At 38.6% G+C, this 13,116-nt stretch overlaps 1 protein-coding gene across 1 annotated transcript in view; it reads right to left on the minus strand.

The window, feature by feature from the left end:
* Positions 1–13,116, minus strand: part of LOC126381794 (cyclic nucleotide-gated cation channel alpha-3-like) — a 116,119-nt gene that overhangs the window by 81,118 nt on the left and 21,885 nt on the right. The window contains exon 2 of the mRNA XM_050031280.1: positions 4,490–4,619. Within this exon, the coding sequence (XP_049887237.1) occupies positions 4,490–4,617 (128 nt within the window). The 5' untranslated portion in view covers positions 4,618–4,619. The remainder of the gene's footprint in view (positions 1–4,489; positions 4,620–13,116) is intronic.

Raw genomic sequence — 13,116 nt, forward strand, 5'->3', positions numbered from 1 at the left:
AACAACATATCTGTGAACTGAAGGGTGGCGTCATAGTGCGCAAAAATGTAGCTATCACATGAAGTAGATGTCTCAATGTCATCACATTATACAAGGCATAAAAATTTTTTTTTTTTTTTTTTGGTTATTTAGTCTATTCAAAAACCTTTCATTGTTACAGCGAAGTTTGCAAATTCGTGAGCAAAAGTCCAAGTACAAATTACGTCTGCAACCCGAAGTGCTGTTTTGTACATCTCTCAACTAGTTTGAACATAGTTTCTGAACTGAGATGATGAACATAGTAACAGTGTAGTTGTAGTGTAAGAAACTTTGATCATTTGCATCCCTGCCTTTACTATAGAAAACTCTTGAAAAGTTGCCTCTTACGAAGCTGGTGCACACACGAAGGCACCTGAAGACAAAGTTCCAAAGTTCAATCCGGGATTTAGTTACTTTCAACTGTAAACAGAAGACGGGAAATCATTTCTTTCAACAACTTTCCTGTCAGTTTCACGGATTTCACGATTTTCCATTCAATTTCTACCTGTACGGAAATAGATTTAAATTCCGATTCTGTTTTTCGTAAAATGTTTGTTTGGTTTGCGAAGCTTAAATCGTGGACTTACAAAACGCAAATGCCAGGCTTCTTATTGCTCTAGAGCAATAAGGCCGCCCAAATTGTACTGTATTCATGTGTTATGTCTGATTGTTGAAATTCTAGTTCTGTGCAATAAAGTATATTTGATTTGATTTGATTTGATTTGATTTGATTTGATTTGATTTGATTCTTTTTTTATAAAAATGAAATAGGTTAATGATTAAATAGAGGCCGAAAAAAAAATTAAAATGCGCTTTTGAAAAAAACTAGTACGGGAACTTTTACAAATGTTAACTAACTAGAAACTGCTGCGCTCGACCAAATTTTTCAATGTTCTCTTTGGTGAGAAAATGGGACGAAACTACACATCGAGTTAAACTAGTTACGGGTGCCGAATGCCAGTGTCATTGTAGATTCGGTCGTGGAATAAGACACTTTTTGGAAAAGACCTCCTTGTTAGAAACTCTAAACTGTAATAGGACAGACTGAACTGTTCGCAATAATATATCTCGAACTTAGTTAATTATATGCTCTTTGCTAAAGTGAACGTTTGACAGATCTAATTTCTATTTTAATTACCAGGCTTTTAGCAATTAAGGAAGGACAAGTATTTTAGATTTATTTGTACGTTTGATCAGATATAAAATATTGTCCCAAAATATTAGGTACTTAATAGTTTTCTGAAAATAATTAATTTTCCAATTTGTTCTGTTTCCTCCTATGAATGAACGAGCACCATATCGATATCAATTTGATCTAATATAAAGTTTTTATCGGCCGATTCACAGCTACATCTTCCTTGGTAACGTTAACCCATCTGTCTCTATCCATATCGCATCGGGACGAACACAAGTAGATACCTTAATGGTACAATATTAGGGAAACCCGACTAAAATTACAATTTTGTTCTGTTTTTCGTAAATTGTGTATTGAATAACATTTGTTACGATACGCCCAACTTTTGTTATATTTATAAGCTCTTGTTCGTAAGCATAACAAAACAGAATATAAACGTAAGTAGATCATATATCACGTTCAGAAAGTTAAAGGTAGTATCAAACTTATAACAAAGAAACTCAAACAAATATTTTTAAAGTGGTTTTCCGATAAACAGAAAATATAAAAGAAGCCGTACTTTATAAACTAATATAAAAACACAAACTTCAAAATCAGGTACCTACGAAGTTTTCTATCTTTTATAAAGTCTTAAAAAGCCCATAACAAAAAGTGATAGTAGGTATGTATAAATATATTTTCTTTCTTCTTAAAACATTACAATTACAGTTCACCCACAAACATAATATTCTAACAAGAACTATCCTGACTCTCCTTTATAACATGATACCAAAGCGAGATAAATGTAGATTCGCTTAGAATGCAATTCCTGTGCTCACATAGCATCTTTCGTCTACGCCCGTCATACAAGCCGGAGTGATGACGTCACAAAGAGAGATCTCAATTTGTGCTCACGAGTCGCGCGCTCTGTACGTCACGGTGACGTCACAAAGTTCGCGCTACATACGGTTACATATCATTATACCTACATACACGAAATGGTTTGTGTTTTACATTCTGCTTTAATAGTTAAGGTTTTTGAGCTATTATGAATAAATAATGAGGAGCTCGGTGGCGCAGCGGTTAACACGCTCGGTCTGCGATTGTTGAAGTTAAGCAACTTTCGCAAAGGCCGGTCATAGGATGGGTGACCACAAAAAAAAAAGTTTTCATCTCGAGCTCCTCCGTGCTTTGGAAGGCACGTTAAGCCGTTGGTCCCGGCTGCATTAGCAGTCGTTAATAACCACCAATCCGCACTGGGCCCGCGTGGTGGTTTAAGGTCCGATCTCCCTATCCATCCATAGGGAAGGCCCGTGCCCCAGCAGTGGGGACGTTAATGGGCTGATGATGATGATGAATAAATATGGATCCAGTTAATTGTAAATAAGTAATACGTTTACGTTTAGTACTTAATCGGAATATAAGAATTATAATCTTAAATCCCAAAAAAATCTTCAAATCTTTAATCTTTTGACGAAACATTTGTGGATTTATGGTTTATTCTTGTTTTTAGTTCCTTTTTGACGAAGCCTGTGGTGGATTTAATGATGTATTTTATTAAACCATTATTGTGCTTATATTTATCGTAAATAGATCTTAAATCTGAAAGTAGATTGTCATTTGGGTGAATAGGTATATATTATGTACCCACAGGCAGCAGATCAAATAAAAAGAGGAGAGGAAAAGGTCATCAGGCAACTGTGAAGCTTATTTTCACGCGGCTTGCTATACTCGACTTTTGTGACTGAGTAAAATTACACACGGCAGAAGATCCCACAGGCGCTGCGCACCCGTACGGATTGCGGTTTTGTTACGTCTGATCCGCTGCAACGCGGTTTTATTTAAATTGATACGAAGATATAGCTGTCAAGAGAGCAGTATACACGATTCCAACGGCTTTTTCTCTACATACGAATCGGTATCGAGAGTGTTTAAGGACAGGAAACGGATATCTACCGCATCTTCCGCATCGCGTCTTGTCCAAATTTCTATGTGCATACGAAAATAAATCTGTACACTGCACACATAAAAAGCTTCCCGGGAATATCGTAAAGATTGGCTGACTACCTGTGACAATACAGTTTATCATATTTTATCTTATAAGACTTTGTTACAATAGTGGCCGCGTTCTTCTGATTACTTGTGCACACCCGACTAAGGTTTACTGGTGTGGGTTTATGTACGGTCACGAGCATTAATATGTATACACTTTGGTACCATGTCACATTAACTTTTTTGGCAAACTGAACTGTAAGTCTCACTAAATGTCAAATAATTGTTAGTGCGACAGAGTCCTAAAGTGGGTACATTATATTGCTCATGACTGTAAGTTTGTAACGTGAAGGAACTAAGTGACTTTTGTTTTTTAGCACTTACCCGTGTTTAAGGAAACTCACAAAGAGAAAATTTAAATCGAAAAAAATCCAGACTCGGAGGGGACTGCAGCTCTTGTCAAGGCGGGAAGAGCGTGTTAACCATTATACCATCGGGTCCTTCTACATTATCCGTACCCTATATTAGTACTCAATATTTTAGATAGATGGCCGGCGTCTGCTTAAGGACGATACATAACATCGAAAGAATTTCGCACGGACAGGAGGAGGACCCGGAGGTGTAATGGTTAACACGCTCGGTTCAAGTCCCACCCGAGTCAGATTTTTTGTGACCACGTTTTGCGGGAGCGGGCGGAGCACGCCGTGCCGGACTGCAGCGGGTCGCCCAGCTGCCGCGACTACAGTCTAATGCAGGATGGTATTGCCTTTGGTCTTGGTTCCATACAAGACCATTAACCCGGCCCCAGGGGGGACAGAGTCATCTTCTCTGCCCTCCACTGGGGCAATTCCTGTTCAATATTCAATATTCAATATTCTTTATTTGCATACTATGTTCGGCGCGTCCTTGCCGCGGGAGTGGGCGCATCTTACTTCAGAAGCCGGAGTGAGATGATGGCTGAGTTCGAATAGGGACCCAGACCTACGGGATATAACGTAGAACCCTTGCTCAGGGATACGGGTGAAGACCACAACGGTTGCAGAGGCGAAGATGGGAGCCATCGGTACGACAATGCAGGACGGAAGGGGCAAGTCACAAGGACTGTAACCTGGAACCTGACAGAGGGCAGCAGTAACTGGCAGTAGTATTCAGAGGCGAAGGACAAGAGTCCTGGTATGGCTTTGTAATAAACTACTCTGGGCGCCATCCCACTCGCGTCAGACAGAGTACTGCGGGGCGGAAGGCAAGAGGGAAACCACTGCCCTTTTTTTCCCTAAAAAAGTAGCATGGAAAATGCTGCACCGACAAGAGCGTGGCTCTTAAAATGATGATGATGAGTGCATATTAAGAGTGTTATATACTGACCGAGCCTTGTTGGAGCGGCGGGAGCGCGCGGAGAGGTCGAGCTCGCTGGCGGCGGAGCACGCTGTGCCGGCCTGCAGCGACCCGCGCGAGCCGCCCAGCCGCCGCGACCCCAGCCGGCACGTCATCATCTCTGTTAATGACACAACAACTGTTACATGTGGTACTACTGTAGTAAACCAGGATTATGCGGAGTTGTAACTCTGCATAATCCTGGGACAACCCGCGTGATGGACTATTGACCGCAGCGCCGCGAGAAATGAATTTAACACATACATACACAAACTCACGCCTATTTCCCACCGGGGTAAGCAAAGACTATAGAATTACATTTGCTTCGATCCTGACACACTTCTCTTGCTTCCTCCACATTCATCAATCGCTTCATACACGCACGCCGGTTCAGAGTAGATCGTATTAAACCTTTTGTAAGGACATCTCCAAAAAGATGAAATGAATTTTTGGAAATATTTCTTTCTGTCTGGCGGACATAAGTCTACGCAACCCAAATATACTTTTACTTGGGACAAAATAAAGCGTCATGTTATTTGCATCGTGCATTCAACACTTGGTCAATATAAAACTTAAAAACAACAATTTAAAAAAAACAAGTTTTCTAATCTATCTATTCAACCGTCAGTCACGATTCATCCCAGTTTTACTGCTACACATTAAAAAAAAAGTCGTGAATCGAAAAATAAGCGGCCTATTTTTAGCTTCTTTTTATGTCACGTTTAAAACAACAAATAAGGAAAAAAGCTGATAAGTACTAAAATAAATATAAAATGGAAAAAGAACAAGCAAAGTGTACAATTGACCTATATAAAATGTATTCTTGAACAGATATAAATATACTTTTAAATAGGTACTTATATAAGTAAGCGCCTTGGTTTGGGAGATTATTTCTATTCATATTTCAAAAAAAAAGACCCCAAAATATTCTGTCAAGATGCATAATGTTTATAGTGAATCCCTAGACCCTCGGGGTCCGGGATTTATCGTGTTTTCTCTGACAATAAGACTGTCAATACTCAGTCTTATAGCCCTTCGCCGAACACGTCACGGTACGTCGCAATATGTTAAAAGTAAAACTTTATTTAGAATACCCAAAACGACACATATAAAATAAATACTTTAGGGACTTGACACAGAAAGGGTTCAGAATGCTTATTTCGAAAAATGTTTTACTTTTCTCGCTGCTTTTTTATTCTGCAACAACTGTAAGCAAAAAAATGAACGCAATAACATTTAAGTACGGGAACGTGAACGTGAACATGAGGGAACTACTCCAGAGTAATAGAGCATACTGACCAAGTCCTGCTGGACCGCGGCGGAGCCCGCCTTTTTTAATATAAGCACTTATACTTGAAATATGTACTCGTATCGTACAGAGCATAGATACAAACTTGAGCAACAAAATAATTCAAACTCGGCACTCGATGTTTGGTTTCGACTTGATTTACTTGCAATGAATACTCTAGTGAATGTTACAATGTAAATGCCAAACTCGTACCATGGTAACAGACACTATAGATACGACACCACTTCGCTGAACACGATTACTCGTCTCCATATCGTACATTATTTTTTTATAGATTATAATGAGATCACGAAGAATTAAATAGGATAAGGAAGAGCTATAAACTGCCAAAGAAATAATAAACTAAGGGAACATATAAACGACTCCAAATTATTTACACTCAAGGGATAGCAAAAACGCGTAAATGACTATGATATTTATGTAAATATCATTCATATTTTTAGTCACAGTTATGTAGGGATGATAAATATAACGAATTTGGAAATAATAACAATTTATTCGAATTATTTTTATTTTGGTTAGTGATAGGGGTGGCAGAGGAAGACTTAGAAGGAAGTATATTGACCAAATTGGAGTTGTCCTCAGAAAAGGTTTAGTACGATCTACTCTGAACCGGATTGCGTGTATGAAACGATTGATAAATGTGGATGTAGCAAGAGCAGTGTGTCAGGATCGGATAGAATTTCATAGTTTCTGCTTACCCCTGTGGGAAATAGACGTGAGTTTATGTATGTACGTATGTAACAATTTATTCAATGAATTTACTAAAGAACGAAAAGACGGTATGTAATCACAAGAAAGTAGGTAATAAGTAAGTTACATAAAGGTACTCGCTTTAAGTTGAAGAATATTTTTTTCTCCTAGTCATCAAAGTCTAAATGAAAAATATTGGGTAGGTACTCATTACGAATTCAGTCGGCTTTTATAAACTCTTCAAAAGACCAATCATCGAACAAAAGGGTAAGTAAAAGATAATAAAAGCGAATTATCTCGGCTAAAGCATGAAATGAATACAGCGGCAAATCGAATGAGACCATTATAGCCTTTATAAACTGCTGGCCACGATTGCGTCGAGGCCCTCCCTGAAAGTTCCGGTCCAAATTACGCGGTTGAAAAGAAACTCACAGCACTCCCCGAGTTGGCTAACGAACTAAAAATAAATAAAAATCGGATGCGATCGGCACTCGATTGAAAGACGAACACAACTTCTACAACCCCATTAAATGTGGAAATTATAGAACCGCGGCTAATTACCGGAATTCCAGAATTAATTAAGCGCTCTATATTTAGTCGAGCCTCTATACTGGAGCTGTAGTATCTGTGTTCTGACGTCATTCCCGACGCTTTATGTAAATAGGGTTGTACGTGGATTGTTTCATTCGCAGCAGGCAGTGGTTTTGGTAAATTTTAATGTCATGTTGCGACGCAGTGCGGAGTGCGGAAAGCTGGGACTTGTTACCATCCCGCCTGCTTATCATACGTTACGCTCGTATTTACATACACAACACACACACAATCGGCGGGATATGAATAGCTATAAGTTTATATTGAGTAAGAACACAAACACGTAAGCTCACGCTAGTTTTAGACGTTACTTACGTAACAAAACTCTCTATTACTCCCCTTGTTTATACAACTAGATAAAGCAGAAATAGAACTCTGTCGTAGCGAAATGGAAAATAATGGTAACAAATGTTCAAATGAAATATCAAAACGTTGTTTCGATACCAAAAGTAAATTTAGCGCTGCGTAGAAGTAGCGTGCCCAAAATGGTGGTCAATAAACAGATGCGAAGTGGTGGAAATGTGCATGTGTTCCGAGGTGGAGAGCCGCAGTGGAAAGTTTGCTGACACCGGCGGCTTTTTGTCGAAAGCACTCACCACACTTTAGAATTTAATGTTACTGTCTACAATAGTTCGAGCTGAATCCTTAGGAGAAAATTAAACTCAGCAAAAAATGTTTGGTTTGCAAAACGATTTTCTGTGCTCAACACATTTCCCGACGAAAATAAGTATTATGATTTTATGAAACGAATTCTTAAAACGAAAAGAGAATTGCGTATCGTTTAATGGAATTAATATCAAAATATTTTCTGAGAGAAAGAGCAGAAGAAAAAGGAAATTTCTGTCGGAACGCAAGTTTGGTTCGGTTGAGTGAACTCGCGTCTTCGTGCCTTAGATAACGCCAACTCCTTGCCCAGTGATTGCTACACTTCGCCACAGCCACACATTCTTTGTACATGTCAGCACAATTCTAAACCCACGTATTTTCTTTGTTACTTTCTGTCGATATGCTTGCAATCTAATAAGCTGAATTTCCTTCTGTAGGTAGCAATCACACTTTACATAATGAAAGACGAAAATTCTGCTTGGTTTTAAACACACGCCTTTTAAGCGGGGCTTATTAGCATAATACTTATGATTTTCTTAATTTTTCTGGGTTGTTGTTCTGCCGGGACTGAAGCTTAGAGCCTGCGGGGACATAACTGTCGCTCCACAGAGCCGCACTGCGACGCCACATATCATTAAAATTTACCGACTCCTACCACCAGCCTGAATTCGCTTTACACGTTACTATTACTCCTCATCCTACGTGATGACGAACGCACTGATTTGTTTACTGATAAAAATATTATTATTGATAACTAGACATGGCTGCTCATGGTTCCCATAATGTCGCAATTACGTTTTCTTAGACGTAGGTGCTACAATCTAGACTGCTCTAGGTCCTGTGCCTAAAATACTCTACCTCCCGCCTAGCATTATCCCGTTTACGGACCTGTACGGAAATCGTACGGAACTCGGACCTGTCAAACCTTCAGGTTAGGTAAGCGGACCCTGTGCCGCTTACCTAATCTGAAGGTTTGACAGGTCCGATTTCTTACAAAACCGATTGCCTGTCTGACCTTCCAGCCCGCGAAAGGAAAACCAGCCCAATACAGGTTAGGTCACATACATCCGAAAATTGCATTTCTCGGGAATGTATGTTTCTGAGCACACACGTGCTCAATAATTTTTATGAACAGTTTTCTTAAATATGAATTACTGATTTTTTTTAAAGAAAATACTCTCGCTAAATTATCAGTCTTGAGGCCAGAAACAGAACTGAAAAGACTGGCTGGAGTCCGCTCAAGATCAGCAAAGGTGACGAAATCAAGGGAAGTCCTTGCCAAACAGCGGGATTTTACAGATTTTGAAGATACGATAGATATTAATTACGATATTGTTAAAGAATAACTCTGCAATCAAAAATCATTCATAAACATTCATTATTTAAAAAAAGTTTAAGTAATGAAAGATGCATTAATTATTACAGGACACCACACAAACTTAACGTTTAGGATGATCCATCTTCTATCGTGTGGGTTGTGAGGTGGAGTACCAACCTTATCAACCCTGGTGTCAGGGTTACTATTGAGCCGCCGAAGGCCCCTGGCATGACTCATGTAACGACTACTTACATCAGTAAGTAGTAACCGGGACCAACGACTTAACGTGCCTTCCGAAGCACGGATCATCTTATTTTCGGACAATCAGGTGATCAGCCTGTAATGTCCTAAACTAGGGACCACAAAGTAATTTTTATGATATATCCCCACCGGGAATCGATACCAGGACCTTCGGATCGTGAGCAATACGCTCAACCGTTGGAGGATGATCCTATTGTGATATTACCGGACATACTTTATAGTTTTATCTGATTCCTTCTCAACCTTCAAGGAAAAATATAAGTAATTTAATTAATTATCGCATTTAAAATCAAGCCCAATGTTATTTAATTATAGTCTGCAGTACTCGTAACCTACTACGAATAGCTACCTATTTATGGAACTCGTCAAATGTCGATCCGGTGTGAGCCCAGCAGCGGTGGTAATCTGAGAATTACAGAATTACTCCGAAAACCCCTCACGTGCTTACATGTAAGTATTAATTTAAATTCTCAGAAAGGAACACTTGATACGATTTTGGTCATATAAATAAGGTAATTTGTTTCCGCGCGTCACTAGATTGAACGTTAAACGGCATTCATTCCATGATTATACATTAATTTTGTAATAAATAGAAATAATCGTGAATTTATGATAATTTATCGTACGTACGTAAACGTAAACAGCCTATATACGTCCCACTGCTGGGCACAGGCCTCCCCTCAATCAACCGGAGGGGGTATGGAGCATACTTCACCACGCTGCTCCAATGCGGGTTGGTGGAGGTGTTTTTTACGGCTAATAGCCGGGACCAACGGCTTAACGTGCCCTCCGTAGCACGGAATCATCTTACTTTTACGGAAAATCAGGTGGTGGTGTGCTGATAATTTATCATTAACGTTTAATATTAAGTAGCTTAAAGTGTGACAGCAAGAACAATTGCTCAATCTTATACCATCCTGTGATAACTCGAGTGTGTGTGATGTTGCCTCTTCTAAGAAATGTAAGTGACGTGTGCTGGTGGGTAATAGGTATATTTATCGTACGTTCTTAATTTTCACTTTTTAGAAGACGTCTGCTGTCGTGGGCAGATTTTTGTGGACTAGACTCGCGTTCAGCACACATATATTTCTTCAGAGGCCAGTCAGGCCCTCGAGGATAGTTTAATTTTTAGACACTAAAGTCTTTCGTATTGCGAAAATAAAAGATAATCTGTAACACTTCGGTAATTTCTCTCACCATTCTGAGTAGTACAGATATGCAACATTGGTGCTAATTCCTGCAGACGCCATAAGTATAATTTTATTTTACGTTATACCTGTCATTTTCTTATCCGCTGAAAAAGAAAGGGACGGGTAATCGACAGGCATAAACACACAAAATTTATGGAACACACGTCAATATTAAGCAGAAATCTAAAACAACCGTCTAAAAATTTTACATCAGCCAATAACCCGACAGAGTTAAGTAGACAGCACAGCACGTCAAACGGATTACATATCAGCGACATGCCTATTTTATTCGCCCGGGTTATTCATTCGTTTTAAAATTAACTTGTTGACAATAATCCGTCCCTTTCTTTTTCGGCGAATAAGAAAATGACAGGTGACTTACAATAAAATTAGGAGGTGTTTACAGAAATCGGGGCTATTACCTTGTTACACTCAAGAAAAGTAAAAATTAAAAACACTAATTTCAAAATCTATCATAAATATCTTAACAGCCAGCAGCACACGTCATAGTGTCCACTTATATTAAATGAACGTACGGTCACAAACATTAATATGTATACACTTTGGTACCATGTCACATTAACTTTTTTGACAAATTATAGTGTAAGTCTCACTAAATGTCAAATATGTTAGTGTGACAGAGTCCTAAAGTGGGTACATTATATTGCTCATGACTTTACTTATACCTTACTTCATATACAAGGAAGGAAGTAAATAATGAAACTTTCGCATAACATTATTGTTAGCATCTCTCGACCCAGGAACAACAGTGCGGTTTATAATTTGAAGAATTTCCATAATTCCTAGTATTACTCCTATACGTCAGTGTTTGTTGGTCCAAAGTTAATTTTATTTTGAGTTTCCTTGCCTTTAAAAAGATGCCTTTTTACTTTGCTCCTACGAATATTTATATTTGTAACTTCAAAAAGACCCAATAGGTGCCTAGCCTCACCCGACATTACATAACTTTGTTCATCGATATCAATCAACAAGCATCACTGGGGTACATTTACAGGCCCCTACAGGCGCTAAATTATTCAACCGTGAAAACCCTATACCATGTTTACTAATACAATAATTACTGAGCAAGCCCTACCCTTCAAGAAGGGTAGCTTCTTAGCTAGCAAATGAAGTAGGCAAGATGGTGGTCTTGGTACATAATTTATGTGTCCGTTTGTAAGACATAATTTATAGACGTGGCTCTGGGATACGAATAAACGATTTATACCGTTTTCAATCTTCCACTTTGTCTGTTGGCGAGAGTATTAAGTTGCACAATTTTGTAGGTAAAAACGCAAAAAAGGAAAAATGATACAAATTTTGTTTTTATCTATTCGTCAGAGTTCGACAGAAGCAATACGACAAGTCAAAATAGCTCAAAATATTATGTCCCTAGCATTATCCCGTTTTTCACAGGATCCGCTTACCTAACCTGAAGATTTGACAGGAACGATTTTTTGCAGAAGCGATTGCCTGTCTGACCCTCTAACCCGCCAAAGAAAAAACAGCCCAATACAGGTTAGGTCACATACCTCCGAAAATACATTTCTCGGGAATGTGAATCTTCTCACGATGTTTTCCTTCACCGCTGAGCACGTAATAATTTATGATCCAATAATAATAAATTCATGGGATTAACTGTCTGGATACTTGGGAACTGATATTAGGCAGCCAAATTACTAAATTGTATAAAAATGTTTTTTAAAGAACGTCTAGGGCATGTGCCGAGGTTTTTCCTGCAGCTTCTTTTCCCCGGCTATACAGGTTGTGAGAAGCTGCAGTATTTTTAGGCGGATAAGACATTCGTTATGTAAAAAATGACGATTCAAAGAGTAACTATTTTCTACTGAATAAAGATATTTTTGAATTTGGATTTAACCAACCCTGGTATCAGGATAATTATTGAACGGCCAACGACTGAGATCCGCCAAAAAATTCGTATTTTAAACCGTGCAACTTGATTGAATATTTCGAATTCGTTTTCTGTCGCAATGCAGCGTCAGTAGTTAAACTGTAATCCGGAAACAATTTCATCAAACAGTGCATCTCTAATTCAGGTATTTGCAATTTGAGGATTGCAATGGAATAGCTACGTTTCAATGAGGAACTTTCCAGGCTACGGTCCCCAAAAATAATATAGATGGCGTGATAATTAATAACCTACCTATTTTCTCATTACTCGGGTATGTAAGTATTTTTTCAGTTGGATAAATGGACAAATTATTACATTTTTCTTTATTACCTAAAATTAATAATGGACAATGTGTTTCTTTTTTCTACAAAAGAGTGACACGTTTTTGCAAAGGAACTATAAAATATTTGGAAGGAAAAGGGAAGTAATAGGCAGCGACACGAGCGGACTTTGTGACCGTTCGTGCGTGAATCAGCCACGTGCGTTTGAACACGCCCGCCTCCGCTCATGTTTCCGCTTTGCACTAATTCATACAGGATATTTGCGTTGCCCCTTTTCGAGTGAACAGGTACGAAATAATAAAAAATGAATATTCGAAGCGTTTTGAATACCGGCATTGATACTGACATTACACTGATTGTATTTTATATTTACGAAACCTTTAGTTACTATTTACTAATAGCAAATATTCAAAAACATCTATTCACAATGAGACCTATTTGTATTATAAACACTGAT

The sequence above is a fragment of the Pectinophora gossypiella genome, chromosome 3, assembly GCF_024362695.1.
Source record: "Pectinophora gossypiella chromosome 3, ilPecGoss1.1, whole genome shotgun sequence".
In the NCBI taxonomy this organism is placed as follows: Eukaryota; Metazoa; Arthropoda; class Insecta; order Lepidoptera; family Gelechiidae; genus Pectinophora; species Pectinophora gossypiella.